Source organism: Anopheles maculipalpis, chromosome 2RL (genome assembly GCF_943734695.1).
Source record: "Anopheles maculipalpis chromosome 2RL, idAnoMacuDA_375_x, whole genome shotgun sequence".
NCBI classification, from domain to species: domain Eukaryota; kingdom Metazoa; phylum Arthropoda; class Insecta; order Diptera; family Culicidae; genus Anopheles; species Anopheles maculipalpis.
In genome coordinates, this window is record NC_064871.1 from 10046787 (window position 1) to 10070487 (window position 23701).

The 23701-nt window shown below is 45.5% G+C and overlaps 3 protein-coding genes across 11 annotated transcripts in view; 2 read left to right on the forward strand and 1 right to left on the reverse strand.

The window, feature by feature from the left end:
* Nucleotides 1-23701, forward strand: part of LOC126559365 (AP-2 complex subunit sigma) — a 576875-nt gene that overhangs the window by 421654 nt on the left and 131520 nt on the right. The gene's annotated exons all lie outside the window — the stretch shown is intronic.
* The window catches only part of LOC126556989 (peripheral plasma membrane protein CASK), a 210257-nt gene that overhangs the window by 59642 nt on the left and 126914 nt on the right, over nt 1-23701 (forward strand). The window lies entirely within an intron of this gene.
* LOC126559799 (alkaline phosphatase) lies at nt 16826-22711 on the reverse strand. Its single transcript, XM_050215973.1, has 8 exons — nt 22596-22711; nt 22020-22354; nt 21667-21859; nt 20242-20414; nt 18364-18528; nt 17768-17939; nt 17358-17527; nt 16826-17187 (listed from the first exon to the last, which is right to left on the reverse strand). Exons 1-8 carry the CDS (start codon nt 22675-22677, stop codon nt 16840-16842), a joined length of 1638 nt encoding a protein of 545 aa, XP_050071930.1. The 5' UTR covers nt 22678-22711; the 3' UTR covers nt 16826-16839.

Sequence of the window (23701 nt, forward strand, 5' to 3'; positions counted from 1 at the left end):
GTGTATGTGTGCTCCGTTTGACTTAGATTTTATTATTTTCTTATTTCGTTTGATCCCAACCACCACGTGCCAGTCCTTTCTCATCGTCTCACACGCTTTTGGGCCGTTCGGCGATTCGTTTTGGGGGTGTTTGGCTGCGGATGATGTTTAATTAAATTTTTCTAATTATATCATCCTGTGCGGCCGGAAGTGGGAATAATCCCTGTGCGTGTGTTGGGCTTGAGAATTTGTGTTTGTGTGTGTTTGCGCGAGTGGAATTTTTTTTTATTTGTAGTTGATAGAACAAATTCGCGGTTGGTACGGGTTTTTGTTGACATTATTTGTTCGAAAATATGAAAAATAAAACCCTAAAACACACCGAAAGTGCAGCAGCAAGCAGCAATTGGGGAAACAAATTCAAAACAAACCTTTTTCTAATCCCTAAAAGTTATTGCGGTGGGATTCAGATAAATCAGGGATTGTTTTGCAAAGCTGGATGGAAAGATGAATATTTTCCGCGGAGAAAAGCACAAAATATGCACAAAGCTAAACAAACAGCTCAACACAATAGGGAGAATAGGGGAAAAAAAGACACAAACTTTGTTTAATGTTAAATTGAACAGCTTTTAAAGCCGTATTCACACACATTTACACCAGTTCTCGATTGCAATCGCATTAAATGTGCTCCGCTTGTTTTTTATTCTTAGAGGCCTTTTTGCAACTTTTTAATGAGAATGTGTCAAGAAACTTGATTAAAAGTGACGAGCACGTAGACGCACGGAAGACGGTACTTCGGTACGGTTTGTTGGCATGGGAATGGACGAAATGCTGCCAAATTAAAAACAAAAACGTGTCTACGTTTCACAAAACCAATAAAACTTAGCGCAGACAAGGAATCGTAAAATCTTTGGTGATGCATTTAATTTGCTTAGTTCATTTTCACCGCTTCGAAAAGAATACGACCAGGCGGTAGAGCCTTTAAGGACAAAAGCGGCACAAGATTTAAAGTGGAGTTATTATGGGAAAGAGTTTAGATTGCTGTAGAAACGTTTAAAGTTCAGCCAATCGTTCGATCCCATCCGGTAGATAGGATGTTCGAGTGCCGCTTTGCACTACGCACCGGCACTGGGGAGATTTGAATGCAAAATCACCAGCTTTGGCACCGGAAAACCATGCTCGATACATCCGGTGCGGCAACCTATATGTAGTTGTGTGTATCAGCAAACGAAACGATTCCCGGCACAAGCAGGCCGGGTGAATACGGCCGTGGATCGCTGTTTAGCCGATAAGTACCGGTGCCATTGCCAGATGGCACTGCAAGAAGGCGATGAAAAAATGGGTAGTCGATTTTCCTCCTTTGGTACGGGCTCAGGACTCGGGATGCTTTTTCAAAGTCGATTTTTCATGCCCTTGTCATGGGTGGCACAGTGTCACCTTTCTTGAGTAGGAAGGTCAGCGTGAATGCGTGACATCAGCTTGGCGCTCGCTTGTGTGTGTGTTTGTGGGTGGCGTTGCGACATTTTTTTTCTATTATACGGCCCACTACCGTTCACAGGAAGCGCAGGTGTGCAACAGCTGAGCCGAGCTCTAGTTTGATTCGCAGAAATAGCAAACCTCCCCCTACACAAAACATTGACACGGTCTTCTCGGGTTGCGGGGTGCTATTTGTTTTTGCGTTTTCACTGCACTGCACCGAATTTGGTCGAACCAGGATTGAAGATTTAGTCTACGGGACATCAACCGTTGGGTCCGGACGACGGTGCAAAGTTAAAACGGATTTTTTCCAGGTCATTTTTTTGTTGTTGTTGCTGTTGATGCTGCATCGCATTTAGGGGGTTGGGGAGTGCTAGCTAAATAGCTATTTAGCGCTGCTGCAAGCTGCTGGGGTTAAAGGCAAAATGAGGGCAAGAAAAAATTGGATACCATTGGAAATGTATCCAGACAGTTTGGAATGGGATTCGTATAAAGGTTTGACATGGGAATGGAACAGAAAAAAAATGGAGCTTCCCTTTTCGGAATCCTTTATAGCGAACGGATCAGCTTCAAACGGAATGTCTCTCTGTGTTTGTGTGTGTGTGTTTTTTGTTTTTATCTCCCTCAGTACAGTATCATCTCGGTGAAATCCGACCAGGATTATATAGCTACCCATCATATCTTATGTTCTGAATTTTTCCCCTTTAGTGAGTGTGGGAAAATGTTCATCTCTCTGGCATGATTATAGCAAACGGACGACGTTTCGTACCGTCCAGTAGCGAGAAGTGGATACTTCGCTTGTGGGTGGGGTGGGCGAAAAAAGTGGAACTTCTCGGTACACAGGCTAAGGATTCCTGCCAGATTAATATATCATTCATTATGATTAAATATTTGACTATTGCTCGCAGTCATTTTAATATATTTCACTAAACCTTTAGCAGCTAATGCCAGGCGCTTGCCGTGATTTGCTCGCTTGCAGAAGGAAGCAAAACGATAAAAGATGAAACAGTTCGGATGGAGAGTGAAGTAAAAAAGCACCATTTGCGTCTTTTTTTTTGCATTCGCTGTAGCTTTAAAGTGTATAGTAAGATTTTCTTGTCGTTGTTGTTTCTGTTGCTTTAGCGAAGTTTCGTCAATTTCGCGATTCTGCTGGTGCTGTTGGCTAATATGCTGGCTCAGGCAGTCGCTGTAGCCCGGCAAAAACTGCCGCTGATGATGGTGTGTGCCCGCTGTACTGTAAGCCAAGTCTCGCGCTGGTTTCTGGATCCTGGATCGGGGACTCGTGTACCTCTCCCCCATCCTGAACTGCATGAATGTGCAGAACGGCAGATGACTTAGAGATTGTGTGTATGTGTTTTGGTGAAGCTCAGTGAGCTAGTGAGAATGAAAAACATCCCTATAAACAGCGCTGACGGTTGTTTGTGGAATTCATCTCTCGAGCGCTCTGCTATTAAAAAATGACTCTGCATCTTTCCACGTCCACGAGGTTGCTTGGCCGGAGTCGTCTCTAGCGATCCGTGAACGGGGTTGGCTTTCATATGCGGTAGCTGGTGCACTCCTGGCCTGACGGTCGGGGCCCACACACCCAACCAATCTAGCTCTCCTGCAGGAACGAAACATATAACTTGGCGTACCGCATACCGCACGCTGGCTAGCTGCGGCACGCTCCAATGCACACCGGCGTCCGACCAGGATTATAAGAATCTGTCGAGTTGACTTGCATGTGATGTTGCCAGTGCACTTCTTCGACATGCACGATTGCATTTACCCGGGTTTATGCAGGTCCTTTTTGAACGGGGTGAACAGTAAGAGGTGTGTAGGTGTGTTTTCTTCCACTGTTGTCATACATATTTCGTGTGCCATTGGGTGGTGTTATTATGAATGCGAGCGTCCGCTTCCTGCAATTCATTCGCCATCAAGTGCACACGCACACACGTATGGTAGATGTGAACCGTACAAGGCAGAGGTGCATGTTTGTAGGTGAAGGTTTTGCAGCGTTTACGCTTTCGTTTGCCCCAGACTGACGATGAGGGGGAAAAAAACACTGCACTTTGCTAACGTGGCCAAGTGTGTGATTGATTATGGAGCACGAGAAGTGAGTGGATTTGGTTGCTGGCCTCTTGCAGCTAGTGTTATGGGTAGGAAGGGATATAAACGGGTGTGTTGGTGCCTCTTTCTTATGTGACCCGCTTTTGGAAGAACATATATTTGCATAGTATGACGCCAAAGGAGGACGGGATGTGACCGAGATTAAGAAAGGGAACAATGTAGGAGAAGGGAAAAAACAACATAAATTGCTCAAAATGAAGTTGGGAGAGAAAAATAGCTTGAATGTGTTTTTGATGATTTCTGGAGTACAGGTATGGGAACGAAACTGGAATGATAAATAGGGAAATGATTCTTTTGCCGATTTGCTTTTTTCGTGACATGCTTAAAAGATGGGGTTTTATGTGGAGTCAAAATTGACCACGAAACAGGAGGAAAACCGTAGAGTTAATTATTAGTTTTTGGGTGCATGCGAAAATGTTTGTGGTCTGCAGCTACTGTTGCAGGATTATTTGTTCTATTTTTTTCGGCTTTGCATGAAAATAAAAATGAAAAATTGCATAAGTTTATCTTAAAATTATCGCTAATATAAAAAGTCAGATTTTTAACTCTTTGTTGACATCAAACCGTAACTATGAACTGCTGTTTGCATAGTTTCAGGCTCCAGAAGTACTTGAATCACGGAATCGTTCTTCTTTCGCAGCTGTTGTCTTTCGATCTAGTAACGAAACTTGATTGTTTGGTAATTAGATCGGAGCTGTTTGGTATTCCATGCCAACAAAGCGTTGCTCGGTACTGCGGTATGAATAAACAATGGAAAACTTCCAATGGGTATGATGATGAACAGAGGATTAGTAAATTTTATTGCTATTCTTTACACCGGAGGTTACTTTTTCTTCCCAGCTCTACCCAGAGTCGTCTACCCAGTGCAATTGGTAATCAATAGCTAGCTGCGATGATGTTGACTTTTCATCAGAGTTCGTTAAAATTGAAGTGGTTTCCATGCGAAAGCTACCGTAATTGTTGCGATGATACTTGGAATAGATTTAACCAGTTCGTTTGAAGCTCGATGCGGTTGGAAGAAGCGGTAGTTTTTGAGCTATACTTCATTTGCTACGAGTGTGTTTCTTGTTCAGTCACCGCAGAAACCCCAAGCTATTGCAGGCTGTGCTCCACTGGGGTAGTGTTGGTTCGGGGCCTTCAATAGCTTGCGCGAGAGAGAGAGAGACTTTGGGAAAGAAATGGGAGTCCATTTTTACACAGTACACCCATCCATCTATGCAAGCGTATATTAATTGCTTGCAGCAGCCGGGAGAATTAGTTTAACCCCCGACACAAATTGAGATTGATTCTTGTGTGGTCTAACTGTATTGCCCGTACGGCTGCTGCTGCCTTTGTTTGCAATAATATTATCGTTTTCTTGGCATGATCATTTCCTTACGCGGGCCAGTACGTTCTTTGGCGGTAACTTTTCACTTGCTCGTCTAACGCTCCAGGTGGCGGTGGGCTTCGACGGCGGTTTGGTTATGCTGTTGCTCGGAAAGTTCGAACCTATTTTCCGCTTGCTGAGTGTGAGCTCTGGTATAGTGGGTGAATTGGAATTGATTTGAGTTGAAGTTTACCTCTCAGCCTCTCCGCTGGTTACGGTGCGATGACTTGCCAGATCGTACAGCAGCGCGCAGTAGTGTCGTGATCAATAGCAGTAAGCAAAGGTCTTAAATCACCACCGAAGACAGCACTGGTTAGGTTTCGGAAGCTGCTACTCTTCAGCTCATTGTACTCCAGCTTCATCAGCTGGAACGGGACGAAGAGCCGTGATACAGAAGTGTGACAGCATTCTATTCCGTCCGTCCCGTGCAGGGTTACGATTTTTAAACTTACAGACTGTGTTCATGTTGAAAGTTGTTGTACCATTTTACGAAAGTTGTTCCAGCGACACGCTGGCTGGCTTTGGAGTGGTCATGGTTTTTCGCTGGAAAAACATATTTCGCAAACCCATTCAAACCATCGCTGTGAGCGGGGAAGCGGTGGCTCAACGGGAAATAGCAATGTCAGGGCACTTCGTGTCGGAAGAACGCTGGCTAATGGAAGGCTTAGGGAACGCAGCAGCTTGGAGGCTGTGTACTACGGCGGGAAGTGGGAAAAAGTTAGGTGACAGCAAAGATGGTTCGCTGGCAGGAGAAAGGCTGCCGTGCTTTTGAAAACTTTTGTCCGGACGGTGTTATTGTTGTCGCTTTTATTATCATTAATGTTATTACTGTTGGTATCATCGATGAAGCAATGGTGCGGCCAACAGTAGCAGGAACAGCGATTCGGTAAACTTTTACAACGTATTTCGCGGCAGTGGATCGCTCGCATTATTGAGTGACAGTTTGCGTCTTTACCAAACACAGGTTCTGCTGATCTTTCCTCCTATTTTTACCTTTTCGAGCGCGTTTAGTAAAAGTTGGAAAGATTTCTCCCGAGAGTGGTTTCCCATAAGTTTTTGTACATTTTTGTAATATTCTGAAGTACTCGAGCCGTGGTGCGGCGGTAAAAACGTTCACTACCGAACAGTGCCCACAAAGGTAAAGAGTCGGACCGAGATAGCTGGCTGGTCGGTTACGTACTAGTTCTTTAGCGTTTATTAGTCCCTTCGGGAGGTTTGCACCTAACTTTGCGCTGCGCTGAGAATGTCTTGCCGGAAGGAAGTACTCTTCTTGGTTGCAGCGCGACGAAGCAAAACAACTTTTTGTTCGCCCGTGCAGCAGCGTGGCAATGGGGAAAGTATTTTTACGCACCAGCGGAGCTCACGGTGGTATGGTATCGAATGAAATGCGGTTGCCTACCTCCGTGCAGCTGCAATGCTTGGAATATGGAAGGGATGCAGTGTAGTGTGTATTTGTAGGGCACCAGGGGAAAAGCTTTTCAAGTGTCGCTTACTTGAGTGAAGTACAGCACTTTGGGAGAACTCTGTCGACTTGAGTTAGGCGGATTCAGCTGGCGGGTAACTGTTCAGTTCGACGCTTGCATTAAACGGTGTGCTTGATTTTCGGAAAAAAGGGGTTGAAAATAGTGCTTGTCGAACAAGTTACCGATGGGTAATGGACAGAAAGGTATGAAGAAAGACTGTGCAAAAATCTCGCATAAATATTGCTTTATGGTTTGGGATGTGTTGTACATAATTAAAAAAAAAAAAACAACGATGGTAATTTTAACGTATATATGCTTCAGATATTGTGGATTTTACTGGTTTTAATCGTCCAAGATACTTTCATGGCTCAATCGGAATCGGATTGGTTATCCTAACACATTTAAAATAGTCGTTCAACAACATTTTTTGCTTAGTAAAATAAATTTTGTGTCCTTATTGCATACTTTCCGGCGTTTATAGCATTGATCGATATACGTTCAAATAGTGCTTTTAATTAGTTTACTAAAATTATTACATTAATTAGCGTGCATGTTTTCCGACGAGATTTTACGCCTACACCAACAATAGCCCCATGATTGATGTGACAATTTAGAGATTAAAGTGGCAATTTGGCGCGGTACGCAATTATTCGTTCAACCGAAATATGGATGGCGCATACCTCTGCGGGAAGCATCACCGTTACGGCGCTCCACAAAGCCAACCTTTCATCAAGTTTCCAGCCCTTTGCTGTGTAGTTCGAATTGATGTGGTTTCGAAAAATAAATATTCATTTGCTTTTTAACTCTTGCCGTACCGCGCTCGGTACCGTCCCAGTTGTGTCCGTTTTAAGCCGTCCGGCTTTTGTACACGATGAAAGCAGATAACAAGCGCCCTTTCGGTATTGATTTCTTTTATGATATCGCCAAAAGCGGTTCTGTTTTGTTTTTATTCTGGGGCTGGCCTTTTGAATGCTGTTTGTGAAATTCACCAAGCCGAACACACCAACTTTCTGAGCTGGGTTTAATTTCTGCGACCATTGCGTTTGCGCCCCGCAACACAACGGTCGGTCTGGGCAGGGAAGATTTTAATTGGCATCTGCCAAGAAAAGGATTTCAAATAGACGATTCACTTTTCACCCTGATAAGTGTCCTAGTCGCGCGACCATTCTTTCATATTAACCGTAGCAAGAAAAATAAAACTGAATCTGAATGGTGCAGAAATTAAAGTATTAAGCGCTCGCTGATTGTAATGGGAAACGGTGTTGGAGTTTGCAACGGGTAGCAGAAATGTTGGGTGTAAGGAGTATGATGTTATCGAATTAAATTTAACGATTTCCAAACTGTGAAACCATTTCCATTGGCCGGGAAGTGTAACGCCAAAGGGATGAATAGAACAAACGGGAGAATGGAAGAGTTGGTCACTGCACAGGAAGTGGATGTGTGTGTGTGTGTGTGTGTATTTTTTCGGGGCTGGATTTCTAATTTAATTCACAACGTACCAACTGGTGGACGTAAGGAAAAAAAAACGCCCAGGAAAACCTCTGGGCGGACGGAAATTGAAATGACGGTTCGTAGGGTCAGCGCCGCTGCGGTAGAAGCAGAAGCGGTCAGTGTCGGTATGTGAGTGTGCCCCGATTTATCTAATAGAAATAGTTTAGAAAGTCATATTTTCACACTCGAGTTTTCCGGTTGCAATCGGATTTAATTTTGGAAACCGGACCCCCGCACACACACACACACAAACGCAAGGGCGAATGAATGTTTAATTTACCCATCGGATTAAAACTGAACGGGGGTTTTCGGGATAGGTGGGATAACGCTTATAGTATTCTTTCCCAGTAAATCCTACCATCTATCTGGACGATCGTTTTGCACAGGGCTATGAACAGCACACCGCAAGCGATTCGTATAATTCGAGCGAAATGGTTGGGTCGTTTTGTACGAGGTTATGCCATCGCTCCACTATCGAATGTTCGAAACAGTTCGGTTTTAAAGGTGATTGAGATCATTAAAATGAGCGTACAGTTAAATATTGGTTTAATAGAAAAATGGAAACCAAAAAAAAACATTTTTTGAGCTATCAATCCTATACTCCACACTACTTGCTGTAATAATCGTTTATTGATGCGAGTAATGAAAAGCTCAGTGCCCGCGTAATAAAATGCTCATTGAAGGATGCGCCAGCAAAAAAAGAAGAACCACACAAAGGGTGTTCAGTTCGGCCGTTCAAGTGTGTTTTATTACTCTGTGCGGTTGCGACCGGGGCACTGCTTCCAATGGCAAGGGAAGTAGTGACGCAAAACTGCTGCAGTTTGCAAAAACCACTTGTATGGCTGGAGTGATAAAATGTTTTCTGCTCGCAAAATCGGCCATCATCGGTGGTGATTGTTTTGCGTTTTACAGAACGACATTACATTCGGTCGGTTGGATCGCGCCCGTACAGACGGCAGCGGCCAGTTTCGGATAGTTGTTTCCGCGACACACTGGGAAGTGTCTCAAATGGGAAGGGGGGTGTCTTGTGAGTGGTAGACATTTGGACACATTCGTTTGAATGATTGAATCGTACGTTATAGCTTACGGATCGTTATGTCGTAATGGTTTCTTCCCGTTTTGCGTGAATTGAAAGGAGATGCTTTGCATTAAATTGCGACTTGAAAGTTTTGCAATTTTGTATATTGCTGTATAAATAAAATGGACTGCCCATTCCGTTGGTAAGCACTGTGTGTAATAAGGGAGACATTACTGCTCAGCTGTACTCCGTGTGTGTGTTGGTGTGGTACGTTTGTATTCTGCCCTTCCGCATACATCTTTCCAAAGTTTTTGATTGACTTGAGTGGGGAAAAAGTTAAAAAAAATAACCGCAATGTGGAAGATACATCATCGATTGAATAGAATTTGGGCTCGGTTGTATGGTTCCTGTGTGTGTAGGGTGTTTCAGTGATTTTCAATCAATTCTTTTTTCTGTGCGTTTCCCCTTTTCAACTGCCAGGAGTTGGTGAAAAATGTGTTCTAACCTAGCATCATCAATAGATGGATAGTTGTACCGTACGTTACTGCGGTCGTAAAACATTGCAAACCCCAAAGTTGGTACAAAGTTGAAACATTACGCTTGCTAAGGCATGTGGCAATGAGGGAAAAGATGCTTCAAAGTGTATGTAATGGATTGGTTGGTTACAGTATGTGTGTATCGTGATGGTTTGTTTTCGACACACATGAACACACCGAGCTTGCAGCAGTTGAGAAACACTGACCTCTTTGAGGAAGGATATTTTTCGCAATTAAATGTAACAACATAATGTCGACTACAAATGACCCCGTAAAAAGCAAATTTTTCATACCATGAAACGATCTCGATGCGATGCTCGAGCGAATTGCTCTCATGCATCGATCGATCGGGCAATATCGTCCATGGCTCCGGGGGACGATCGTTTTCGTATTCATGTCTTGCACATCAAAAATTCGTTTGCCCCGTTTTCCGCTCGCTCTTCCCCATTCTCCATTGTACTATCGCATGTAATTTGTATCGACGTATAGTAGTGTGTACTGGTAGACACACACACACACACACACATACAGTTCTTTGGTGGAAAGTTTTCTTTCCCCCGCCCAGATGCGATATGATGTTTCCACGGTTTTCCCTTTTCATTTGCTGTACATTTGCAGCGAAAAACTGTTGTCTTTTTTTGCTGGTTGTTCCAGCTTTTACCTACACTCTTGCTGCCGGGCGCCACTCTATCTTTGCGCAACGCTCAAGCAGCTTACTGCTGGCTCGTTAGAGAGCCCCGTGGCAAAACTTTCGCTAAGGCTTTAACAGTTTTGTCCATTTCGACCTTTCGCATCGGTGGAAGATTGTGCCTTAGTTTATGGGGAGCGGGGGACGATTCCGGGGCACGATTCCGCGAACCACGGTACGGGTGAGAGCCGGCGACAAAGCTCGCACGAAAAACGCGTCCGGGAAAAGTTGAAAGTTGCTAAAAATTGGAAACGGCGAAGGCAAGGTGCAAAGCTGTTGGAGGAAGAAAATAGAGAGCAAAAAAGTTTTGAAAAATTTACATCATAAATCTATTGCCTGTTCTCTTGTCGGGGCATCTTTTTGTGTGCCGTTTTAGTGTGCCTTTTTGGTGAGCAGGAATCGAATCGCGCGCGCGATCGGTTGTTATTTTGTTGTGGCTCTTTTTTTCTATTTTTGCGAAAGTGGTACCGTGGAATTATGGCACAGGAGATAATGGATTGGAAGTGATAGGAAATCGTGATCCGTAGTTGATGCGAATGGTTGATTTGGAAGTTTGGAGTTGTTGGAGGCGAAACAAGGCGGTAGGCAAAATGTTGAAGAGTAGCTTCCAAAGTTAGACTTTCTTCTGTTCGCGGTCGTTAATGTTACAGGGCAAATTGAAAAGCGAAAAAGAAAGGCAAGACCACAGCTTTCTTTGCATTCCAACGAGGTGTGTATCCCATCTTTGGTTTCTGTTTCTTGGCTTAACGATCTCCGCGGTCATCCCGGCGATATAATGGCTTACCAGACTTGCTGATGCCACGTAGTAGGTTAGTTAGTCCTCACTACGGTAGGACAATCTGGATGGGATTTTAACCTCGGTCCTACCATTTGAAGACCAAAGCGCCGCCATCTTTGATATTACAACACCAAATTGAAATCAAACCCGCAGAAATTCATGACATTTGATTTTTGGGCTTTCGGATGTAACTATATGAAACTTGTTAACGTTCAAACATGCCCCCACCATTACAAAGCGGCATCAGGATGAATGTGTTTGCGGTAAAACAGGATTGATTTCATTGAAGTGTTTTGCTTTTTTGCTGTTCGAGAGCATGGGGGAAAGACAATTTATCTACTGACGTCTAGTTCCAATTTCAACAGAAGCTTGTTCAAGAACACGGCTTGAACTGCGGGGGGGGGGGGGGGTGTTTCGCTCGGAGTCCGTAAAATTGATACACGCACATACTTCTTGCAGTTCATGAGACACGTGCTGTTCGGCTATTGTGAGCGGTACACGGCTGTCGTCCGAAGGATTTAAATCAGCTTTGTACGTTCCATTCAAATGGCATTGGTTTCATCCAGACGAAACCGCCGACGGAATGAAGCTGCTTGTTGCTACTGTTTTATTTACATTGTACTCATATATTTCTTTACCCTTACCCGGCACGAAGGGATAACGAATGCGACCGGAGTTTAATAAATGTTTCTTTTCTTTCCTTTCTTTGCATGGCTCTTTTCGGTGCTTTTGTGCCGTAACACAACAATAGGTAAGTGTCATAAGAATGGCGTCGACTTTCTCATCGCTTTCGGTGGTTATCGATTCGACCCTTTTTTTTGGGGGAGTGAAGCGGAGGCGATGGCTCGAGGGAAGGGGAGCGCATGAGATGAGGTGAAACCGCACTGAAGTTCAAAAATGGGGCATACAAACGATCCGGGCGTAATGGTCGGTAAAGTACAGCATCGTTTGCTTCCAGCCGTGTGGGGTGAAAAACAAGGCAAGACAAGGCATCGGCAAGACATCGTCAAATGGTAATGCAATTTTTCATACACTGATAGATGGTATCCATTTGTCACGCGGTTGCGCTTTCGCCGCGTACCGAACGGAAATAGGAAAACGCGCCATCAAGGAAAACATGATGATGATGAAATCGCCAAAGTGCTACAGCGAACTAACGCTTGTAACAGTAGTCAACATGAAGGAGGGTGTGTATGTGCATGTTTGGTTGGCCGTCGAATTGAAACATTTTTAATGTAAAGCAGCGAAGGCGCGTGAAGTGGTAATAGTAACCTCAGAATCTTCAAAGATATGAACCACCCGTAACCATCGTTGCCGGGAGTCGTAACCAAGCTTCGTCGATTGGATGGGCGGTTTCGGGATGGCATTCCGTGGTCAAAGTAATTGGCTCACCATTAGCGATCATTTTAGCGAATGCAGAAAAACGCAAAATCAGAAACGTCTGGTTTTTCTTCTGACCGTCACAGGATGGCGACAGTTTTGGAGGGAAAGAAGGCGTGAAAAAATGTATCAAAATTTTCTAGCGACCGTCCATGCACCATGCCGTTCAGAGAGGGTGCGGTCTTAATGGCCATAATTATGACGATGACGGTGATTGAGGGTTTTGATCGGTTGAAAAATGTTTCGGGTACAATTCTTTGTCGGCCAAGAGTGGTGTACAATCGAGGGCGGGGTGTACAATCGAGTGGCATAATGAATGAATGCGGATGTACAAGAAGTTTCCTGCCGCCGTGTAGAGTTGATAGCGGACGGCACACTCGCAGCTCCTTTTCTCTATCCTTAATAATGCCAGAAGAGTGTATGGTTTCTGCAAAAAAAAATCAAGAAACGAAAGGTTTCATTTCTCCAGTGGTCTATTGTGCTCGAACACACTGCAGGCGATGGATAGCCGACCTATTGGTCGTGGCAGATTTCCCATTGAAATGAGAATGAAAAGCATTCTGCTAGAAGACGTCCTTAGAGCATGTCCTCGTTCTCGCGGAGGTCCCCATCTTCTGTTTGTTTTAACCGAAGCGAAGAATTAAATCGACCTGTCCTGGTGGGGGGGAGGGCTCATCATGCTTCCGGGGGTTACCTGTCGCCTCCTATACAGCAGCGATGCAAATCACAAACTATACAACGCGCTGCTCACCGAAATCAGAAAAAAAGTTACTACTATCGTTTTACAGTGTGGTAAGAAGGGTCAGGTCCGGCCACCATTACACGACATGGAAGCTAATATTTCAGCTTCCGTTGGCAATGGCAACAGATGGAATAGATAATGGTGCGCGCTGGCACGGTGCATCGCCTTGCAATCATCAGGTTTGCCTTGGTTTGGGTGGGTTTTGATGGGAGTGAATATTAATATTTTTCGCTTTCCCGCTGTGAGTGGGGTATGCGTTTTGTGTTTGAATTTCATTGAAATGACGCAGCCACCGTAGCGGGTTCGTGGTGGCGGCTGTGCGAACGAGGATTCGCGACGGCAATAGCAAAAGTGGCTTGGGTTGCATTATTTCCGCTCATTGGTTACCATGGTGTAGATAAACTGGCGGTGCAGTTGTATTCAATTTACGTGTACATATTGTGCTTTGAAATAGTTTTGCCTGGTGGGTAAGGTACGTGCGTACAGTGTATTCGGATTGTCTGAAGAATAGCGTATACACTGTATGATGTACCTATTTTATTTTCATAGAATTGGAGCTACATGAAAATGGGAATGTATTGTTTTAGATTACAATGGTACATCGCTGCATGAGGTATGCGACCTCGTAGAGTGAAGCTTTTTTTTCGGATCGACTATAGCAAGGTTTTGAGCTTGACAGATGTTGAGAATTCTACAGCTAGAGCAGTAAAATGCTAAAATTATTAAAATATTGTTTTTCAAATCCTTCTCTGTATTAGTCATCAGTATCGCTCACATTTTTTGTTACCTTGGATATGCTTCTACTAGTAACAGATCGTTTGTCCACCTACCGAAAATATCCTATTCTTAAAGCCCACCAACCCAAATCCTACCAGCTTTGGTGATACGTTATCCAAGACTAATGTTTATCACTGCCCGCCACAGCACTGGACGCTTTTGCCTAGGTCTCCCGTGACTCATTCAACAATCTCCATCATCCGTAGAGAGAAAAATTGCACCCAAAGTGAGGTCCATTCTTTCACTCGTTGCCAAATAAAGTGTGCTGCGAGTTGGATTTATTGTGGCGCTCTGCCTTATCCACCGCTCACCACTGCTAGCAACTATTAACGATTGCTGTGCGCCGGTTTGCTTCACCAACGCCGTATCGGAGCATTTGCTTCCGGTCGGTTGATATGCGACAAAGCGCAGTACCGTCGGTGGCGGGGGCAGCAGTACCACGTTGATTATTTGCAACTCCCGAGGCGCGCTGTAATACATACTAAGTACGTGGCGTATCGAGACGCCATTCTATGGAGGCTTACTCAGCAGCGATTCGATTAAAAGTGTTTCTACCACGCTGGAAGGGGTGGTCCTGTACGTGGGGAGTTTGGCCCGGACAGTGGAAGGATTCATATTACGGTTATATGAATCCGAAATGAGTGCTTCGCGCGCGTTCAGTCACCCGGTAGGAATGTCCAGCGCGCTCCAGCCACGGTGAAATTAATAGTTTCGAATGGCTTGGTTGTTGGGCAGAGCGTCGTTTCAACAAATTCGCTGGACCATTCCCCCCCACTGTTGGTCCTGATGTGTGTGCATCAGAAAGCTGTATCAGAGGCGCACCGAAGTGGAAGTTTGCTGCTGGTAAAGTCCACCAGGATGGAGCAAATCCGTCCGTGCTAGCATCGAATCATTTTGACCAGTGCTCGGGCGAACTGTTCTCGACGGGCAAAACAAGTAATAGTGCCGGCTCGAGCCATCCATCGGAGAGCCATAATGTAATAATTCCCGCGAGAATTGCATGCACATTGGGTCCGCCGCGTCGGGGAAGGATTAAAAGGGTGGAAAAATATGGAAATAGTTTCGCTTCCGTTTCGGATTTCTTTCTCGTTTTTTTTTTTTTTTTTGGTTGGTAAGTTTTATTTTTTTGATCATTTACCGCAAAGGATTCATTTTTTTTTCGCCCGTTGCATAAATCCAGGAGTACCAGTCTCGATAGCCTGAGCTGTTGTTGCTTGAAAGATTGCTTACAGAAGGATGAGCCCCGCCACACCGCGCTGATTCTCGAAGCGAGTTCGTTAACGTTTCCGCTCGGGAAAAGCTGCTCCAAAGTCGTTCCATATTTTGGATGGATTCTTTGCTGTTTTTTTTTGTTCCCATTTTTTTTACGATCGCAATTAATAGTTTGCAGCACAGAGCTTTGGTTCAAAGAGTTTGCAGGCTCCAAGTGGAAGAAATGTTCAGTTCAAGCGGTCGCATTTACTGTGCATGTGCGCTGACGGATGTAGGTCCTGACGGAAAACGAGTGGAATGGCGAAAATGCATAAAAAAAAAAGATCAACTCAAAGTTATTATTACGATACAGCGCGAAAAGTAAAAACAAAAGAAAAACACACACACAATGAGGGAAAAACAAAAGCAGCATTGCAACGTGATTTGTTGGTAGCTGGTTGCCCTTGCCCCACTCTTGTACACCGGCTCTTGATGGGATGCAATTTTCTGCGCGGACGTTTCGATGGGACGCCGAAGCTTCAATTGAAAAATGAAGCACTTAAATAAAACCCGCACGCTCCCATTTGGCAAAGTCTTTTAATATGCTTCGAAGCATAATAGGCGCGAGTAGAGCATATTGGTGGCGGGGTTGTGTTGCCTTTGTTGTTGTTCTGTTGCTCCGGGTGCCGTGTCAGTAAAGCCCTAAGATCCCTTTTTTTTACTTGACGCTCTCCCGATAGTGTCGTTTTCCGGGGTGGGATTTCGTTCCTTAGCGTAGCGCGGATGTGATTTATGGGAAATAAGGCCGCTAGGATAAGAAGAAGAGTGTTTGCCCGGTGCAAAAGTAGTGTAATAAGCGCACTGGGAGGGTTTCCGTTTCGGTTACGGCAAGCAAAGGCAGAGCAGCGAACCAAGCGAGCGGAAATCGAATATAGAAGTATAGTTTGTGCGGTGTTTGGAAATACTTATTGTGAAACTCATTTGCTCCCATTTGCCAGCAGCGTTGTACAGCATTCTGTGTATTGTTGTTGTACCCTTCCTGTGTGTTAGAGGGAGTATATGCTGTGAGTACAAGGCAGTTTAATTAGTGTGTGATTTATCGCAACCAGCAGGCACGCGATTTGAATGATGGGCATTGGGTTCGTTAAGTTTAAATCAATTCAAGTTTCTTTTTAATGGGTTGGTTTTCTATTAAAGTATGAAAAGAACATATATCACACAATTTGAGTGGAGCCGTTCTTCAATAAAAATAATATTAAAAAATACGTTGCATTGTTTTGAGTAATGGTCCAAAGCATGGATACAAAAACGAGAGAACAGTAGCGCCTAATGCCCCCAAAAATGTATCCCAATCAAACTTCGTGCGTTTGATGTTCGCTTCAGAAGCACGCGATAATCCCTAGGTTTAGAGTTATCTTTGTAGTTCCCATTAGGATTTGCATTTGATTCTTTGATTTGATTCTGAGTTTTTTTGACGGAAAACTCGATTGGTATGACGCGAACTACCATTCATGACGCAACTATACCCTGGAAGCAATCCTGTGATGAAGCTGGAAAGCGCTTCGTGTCACGTAATAACTACAAACATGTTACCTTCGTGGCGTTTTAATGGATAAGCATTTATTACTCCGATAGTTAAGCCGATTCTTCTGGCATCTCAATCAACTACACAGGGAGTTCCAATACTGGACCGACAATTAAGCCGAAAGGAATACTTGTACAGCAAGGCATCGTCTTGCGCGTTTCGCAATGTACAGCATCGCCAACATTGCAAACGTTGTGAGATTCTGAAATTCTTGCCCCACCACAATTCTCGTTCGTACTGCATCGCAGGTAAAGATGTCCGTATTACGATTGGTCGGCAGTACAGGCCGTACGCCCCGAGCCAATACAAGCAGCATAGGCCATCGCGTGCGGAATAAAGTGCTGCTCGTAGGTACCGCTGAACAGATGCGCCCAGGGACCGCTGGCAAAAACGGCCACATCGTCGCCACCGTGCGTTTCCAGCCCGAGCGGTACGGTGCTGGGGAAGGCGAAAGATTTGTCCCGCATGTCGACTCGGCCGAGATCCAGCCGTGCTTCGCGCTGCACGTTCCGATCGTAGCCCGGTCCGTTGGCGTAGCTGATGGTAGCGTACGGCAGATCGTCATCCGCCCGCTGGCCATTATTAACTCCGAGTATGTCATTTTTGCGACTCTGTGTGTGAGAGAAAGGATGAGAAGCGGAGGACAAGTGTGTGTGATTAGAGAATCATTTCCAAACTGGACCGAAGCATACAGACGGTGTCAGAAAACAGTGAAAGGAGTGTAGCATGCGTCTCTCGCTTCTATGACTCGCACCACTTTCCGACCGCTTGCAGCACTTACCGAGTAGCCGCTCATTGTCATCGTGTGCGAGTGATCCGCAGTAACGACAATCAGGGTATTATCCTGGCTCGTGCGGCTCCGTGCCATCTCGATAGCTTTGGCGAACTCGACCGTCTCGTCGAAGGCTCTTATCGGCTGAGTGTAATGATGCCCATGATCAATCCGGCCACCTAGTGTGTGGGAAGGTTTTCGTAGTCCATGTACAATCCGACGGAGATGGCGCGAGCAAATGCACGAAATAGATAGAAGAAGAACAATAGTTTAGCGTTCGTGTGCCTTTAGAGGTAAGGGTGAAGAAAAGGGGCTGGCTGACTGCGAGTCTGCCTTTTTGCTGGAGATATTCAGCGTCCAGCGTCCATATCGGAGAGAAACGGTTCGAAAAAGGGTCCAGTTCTTGCAGTGTCACGTACCTTCCACAAATAGAAAGTAGCCATCGTCGTTGCGCTCGAGAATGTCCATCGCCTTCGATACCATCTCGGTCAGCGTGGGGGTCTGCTCTGCGTCCGCGTCGAGATGATAGGGAAGATGCTTGGTGGCGAACAGCCCGAGCAGATAGTCCAGCTCGCCCCGTTCCGTGTCAGTCTGGGTACAAGAGAGAAAGAGAGAGACACACACACACACACACACACACCACAAAGAGATACTTGGAATTATGCGCTGGTCTTTGTCTTTGTTTTAGTCATGAATTTTAAATTGCTTCATACTAGCATGCCTGCTTAGTGATTTTTGGGGCCTCCGAAAAGGATTTTATCGATGAAGCAACATGCTGCAGCAGTGACTCTCCGAACGTTAAAAAAAATCCCACTCCCACAAACGATTACCACAAATCGTAATTGGTTGAAGTTGACACGGCTTCATATGCTGTGTATATTCGCTACAGGTCGGACACAAACATGTCAAACCAACGTAACTCATCAACCGTCGGGATTGCTGGATATCGTTGCGAGCGTGTTTGAAGTGAGAGTATTGGGTTTTTTGTGCCCCTTCTTTGCCGCCCCCTAATTACCTCGAGTAATTGGATACGGTTCTGCACGTATGCAGATCGGTGATGGGAATGATGATGTTGCCAGTGTTTAATTAAATCCTCCCCATCAGTGCGCTTGCCTCGGATGCCTTCGATGTCAGTTTCGTAGGTTGGCAGGAACTGCCGACGGCCACCACCCATGATAACCTGTCAGAAGATAGTCACAGCATGACAAAAGAGGGAATCCATATGTAATGTACACATTTTATCGAACGCTTATCGGCGTAGTGTAGTGGAAATTGCTTTCTTTCAAAAGTGGAATGTTGGTTGTAAGTTTGTTCAAGGCTAATGAATGACATTGTGCGAAGTTATGCTTCAAAGGAATTGAAGACGTGTTTTGCGGGATGTGCAAGTACTTCCAAGAGCTCAAGTATCGAAAGTCAACAAACGAAAACTCCTTTTAGACCGCTTATTGATATAAGAAAAGCGGCTGTATGATTGATGATTGGCAGGATAAAAAGATAGTGTTTAGCAATGTTAATTGATATTGATGCTGGATGTTTGGGTTAACTGTTGCTCCAAGACAATGGGAAGTAAATGTATTAAATTTACATTCTCACTAATGAAATTACATGCGTTTGGTTTGCTCCCGAGCTTAGGAATTTAATTTTATTCCCAAATTAATACGGATCGTGTGTCTCCAGCGCATGGTGTCAGCAGCATCGCATTTACTTGACTAACCGAGTTGGAGCTTGGAGTGGCAATTGATTTCATTTAATTAAAGTTGACGTACGCTTTGATGTGTGCGATCTCAATTATGTTTGCGGTTGGATGTATGACACGTAAGCAGAAAAGAACGAAAATATAAACCTACCCACCCAGACCAACCTCAGTCGTATTTCTGGGACAGTCAACTGTCAACAATAGAAGCTAAACTCTTGATTCGAGCGATTGCCTTCAACTTCTAACCAAACAGTATTAGCAAAGTCACAAAAATGATCATCTGCGCTCTAGGAACACTAATTACGTTCCAAGTTTATTGGTTGCTCGACGGGATGTCGGCTGCCGTCTGTGCCATCCCATCCCCGGGAGGTTCCAAGCGAGAAGATTGAAGTTGTTTGCAGATTAAGAAAATGGTAGATATTCGTCCGCCCCTGCAAACGAACAGTGCAACTCTCGTCTCGGTTTGATAAAATTGCAACCCCAGCGGAGATTCGCGGCTAGCGTATTCGGCTAAAGCATTCGTACACATTTGCGTTAGGGATTTGAACAGAATTCGATTATTGTACCGGGTGTGCGGTGGTGGCAAACCGCACAGGTCCACCACTCGCCCTTCGTTTATCACATATTGGAAAGTTTGAGGTTAAGTCTGAATTGTAGGTGATAGTCGAAAAGCTTAAGGGGATCCACATTGGCCCGAACGCTCTTGATAAAGTGAAGCCCTCCCGCTTAGTGTCGGGGGTTTCGATAGTACATTTTACACTCGATGACAGTACTCGGAGATCCCTGTCACAAGCACGAGAGAACCAGTGCTGAGATTCTTTTCTGACCAGTTCGTTCCTAATTCGATTCAGCTTGGTCGAATGTGTATAGTTTGCGCGCACAGTAGACTAGAATTTGCGGTCGAATGTCGACTGTGGATGGCTAAATCTTGTAGAATCAGTAAGCGAAATGAATACCAGGAACATGCTTACCGTTCTGCTAGGGCTAGGCTAAAGTGATATGCAATGCCCCAGGATGCAGCGGTATTCTTACTTGAAATGAACGTTAGGTAATATCTTGCAAAAAGCGAACCAAACAGGGTTTGTGAGTGTGTTGGATGACTTTCGGCGGTGTGGGCCCAGATCTAGCTCTCGAAGTTCAAATAACTTCACATTAGTGAGTATGTATGTGTGTTTGCGTGCATTCTGGGTTACTCACTCGCATCTGTTTGCCCACCGGGTCATGGATAAGCTGGGTGGCAATATCTTGGCATACGGCCGGATCGAATCCGTCCTTCTCGATAGCACCATTATGCTCCCAGTTACGGTTGGCCGTATGGGCGTACATGCCGGCCGGTGAAGCATTCGTTACCTCGGTAGTCGTCACGAATCCTGCAAGAGCAAAAGGGTGGAAAACAGGGGAAAAAAAATAAAATGATGAACGAAGCAACTTGGTCAGCCGAAGTTTGGGCATCATTAATGGGGCATTTTGTCTACTCCATCCCGTGCATTGGAGGGGGTATGTCGATGGTTTTGTTTTGGCCAGTTTCTGTTACTTCTAGTTAGCCGATGGATGATGATGTTTACATGTCGAGTCAAGAACGCTCGGTTAGTCTTTTTTTTTTTTTTTTTGGGACTCTTATTCGTTTGGAGGGTTAACGCGCACAATCTTCTGACTTATGTCCGAAACTCCTTTTCCCCGAACCAGGCTAACCGGGTAAGGTTAAACGGGTATTGGTAGAAGATGAAAGTGTGTCAATAAATTTGCATAAAATATTTACCAAATCGCAAGGGATGTAATGCCAAACATGGCATCAGCTCCGGCTACGATACCCTAACTTTAGCTAGACACATCCGGTTTTGACCGGAGAATGAGAATGGACTGGTTTGCCTATCGGAATCGATTTTGCAAGGCATCTTTGTCGCACTGTTGATCCCATTTGTGCTGCCGTTGCATTTCTGTCTGACACAAGCACGGACAGAAATGCACGTTCAGCGGTTCCGTACCGCGGTAAGGGTGTACATGTAGGTAGAGAGGAATCCCACCCAACAAACAACCCGCGCCACCATGGAGCGCCCCGTTTGAGGTTAGGTTTGTGTTCTAGCTTTTGCGACAAAACGTCCAAGCTATGAAAGATGAATGTCACAAACAAGAGCGTTTGTTGAATCCTTGGAACGGAACGGTGCATGGAGTGTGGTATAAGTATGGCAAGCATCCACCAACAAAGCTGTAAAGAAAAATGCCTCATACCATCCAACGCCGGTATGTTGACACAATGTGACGAATGATTGACGAATGACAGTGTGGTGGTGGAGGGTAGAGAAGCAGATAGTGACCCAGAATGGGGGATTGGGTTGGTTTCAATTGTTTTCGTTAGGCATACCCGCACACCCAGCACCCGTCGCGTGGTTTATTCGAAAGCTAGACAGCGTTCGCTATCCGCTGCACACACCGGTCGGTGTATGGTGGAAAAGATAAGCGGTTGAGTAACGGTAGCAACGCGGAAAGGGTCGTCGATGCGAACGGCAGTATGGGGACAACCGCGGTATTCGAAGACTGGTGAGTTTCGATGGTTGCCATGCTGATGATCGGCCAGTTGATGAATGGAAAGGAGTTTGTACGATAGAACGGGGTTGTACGAACCGGTAGCCAGCCCAGCATCCTGGGCCCATTTGGCAATGGACTGCACATGGTTGGCGGTATCGTTCTGTGCCTGACAGTCCCCGAGGGCAGCCGCTGCCGAGAGCCCGATTGTACCATAGTTAGCCTTCACTCCGGCCAGGTAGGCGGTAGCGGTGCATGCTGAATCTGCGACCTGCACGTTTGCACAGTACGTCTGGGTTGGGTGGGGCGAGAAACGGACGGATAGACGTTACACGACACAGGCAGCGACACATCGAACCAAAACCCCGGGAATGAATATTTGATTCAATCAATCCGTCACTGTGAGGTCTAGGTTTTAAGCACAGTTGTTCGGGCGCGCATCCATTGCTTACCTTGGAGAGTCCCACGTACGGGAACCGCTCGAACGAGAGTTCCGTACTTTCGTCGCCAATGTAGACGCGTGTAGCTGCGAGCGTAGGTATCGAAAGTCCATCACCCAGGAACATGATTACATTCTTGGCTACCTTCCGGTTGAGCTTGTTCTTGTGCAGCTGGCGGTCGAGGATGTCTTGCGCGAGATTGTTCCAGTACTGGGGATGATGTTCGGTCGGTGTTGGTGGCTCGAAGCGTAGCTTAGGCATCGACGTGGACGAACGTTTGGTGCGTTGGTCTGCCGCTGGCGGCATCTCCTCGAACAGGAATCGCTGGGGATGCATCGGGTCGTACTCTGTACCGAACGCGGGTGAGCAAAATGGCAAAATTGTAGTGAATGAGTGTAGAAACAAACTAACAAAAAAAAGCCACCCCACAAAACACCGGTAACCACAAATCTATTCTATTTTTCCCGGAGTTTAAACCATTGACCGCGACTCGTTGATTTGTTTGAATGGTATGGTTTTGTTGAAGGGGGGGTGGTCCTGAATCGATATGGTTGTGAATGGCAAACAAATTCCATTGCTTACACTGACCTTCCTCAGAGTAATGGTGCACTGGTGAGGTTGAAACTAGGCCACCGACCAGAGCCAGATAGACGCACAGCTGGTACATCATCTTGCACGATAATTACCCACACAGACGGTTTGCTCACGAAACGGTGAATCGAACCACTGACCACCAAACGTCTTGCCCACGACAGTACGGTCAGCTACGGCTGAGCCGTGGAATGCTTATGCTCGATGGCACGGCTAAACTGAACGGCGGAAGCAAACACACCTGCACACTGCAACGATAGACGAAACGTTAAGCGTCTTATATAGCGTCTACGGTAGTGATAATAAGCACTCCTCCGGGCAAGACGTTTTCGTCCTCCGATAAGCCACACGCGGCCGCTCGGCAATACCATGTGATAATGGATTTCCGAACAGAGGGGTAGCTTGTTTGCATCGCTATGGACGACTGGAGGAGGTAACATGCTCCTAGCAGCAGCCAGCACGAAGCCGTTATCAGGATGAAACCGGACAATAATTGATGCAAGTCAAGGCTGTGTTTTTGCAGCTACAAGGAAACTGTTTTCATTCTATGTGGTGATTATTTTCTGATGATTTAAGAATTCCTTCTGAGATATGCTGCCGTTAATTTGAGAATTTTATGCTCCAAAATGAAATTTGCACTAAACTGCGTTTTTCATCCCGTTCAAAGTCATGCAGAAAACAACCTTCAAGGTTCCTAGTTAAAGCTGCTATAAACTTTATGCACACACATCCAATGCTTCTCACCTTCCAAAGGAAGCATAGTGTGTAGCTGCCACAAGAATAGGTGTTTAATGGAAAGTCTGCTGCAAGGTGCAAGATGGGAATATTGAACCCGCTGTCGCGGCACCATGACGGTTGACGGTTAAATTTGTTCTCGCGCGTCGTGAGCGACATGTGTGCGCGCGACTAGCGTGATGGATCTCATGTAGTGCAAGCAGGAATCACGAACAGTAAACAACCGGAAGCTTTGTCGCGGTGTTATGGCGCTGAGTTAACACGCCCCCGGTATGCATAGTTCTGGTCTGGGGTTTGTGGGAATTCCTTGCGTTTTTTTTTGCCCCCGCACCATATCAGCAGCGCTGCATCAACCAATGTGGTTGTGT

Bases quoted from the DNA above. Each gene is read 5' to 3' on its own strand.
- LOC126559799 (XM_050215973.1), bottom strand. From the start codon at position 22,677: ATGATGTACCAGCTGTGCGTCTATCTGGCTCTGGTCGGTGGCCTAGTT. The intron at 22,355-22,595 runs GTCAGTGTAAGC...CGTTCGGTACAG, and splicing joins GCACCATTACTCTGAGGAAG to AGTACGACCCGATGCATCCC. The intron at 21,860-22,019 runs GTAAGCAATGGA...CACCCAACCCAG, and splicing joins CGTACGTGGGACTCTCCAAG to ACGTACTGTGCAAACGTGCA.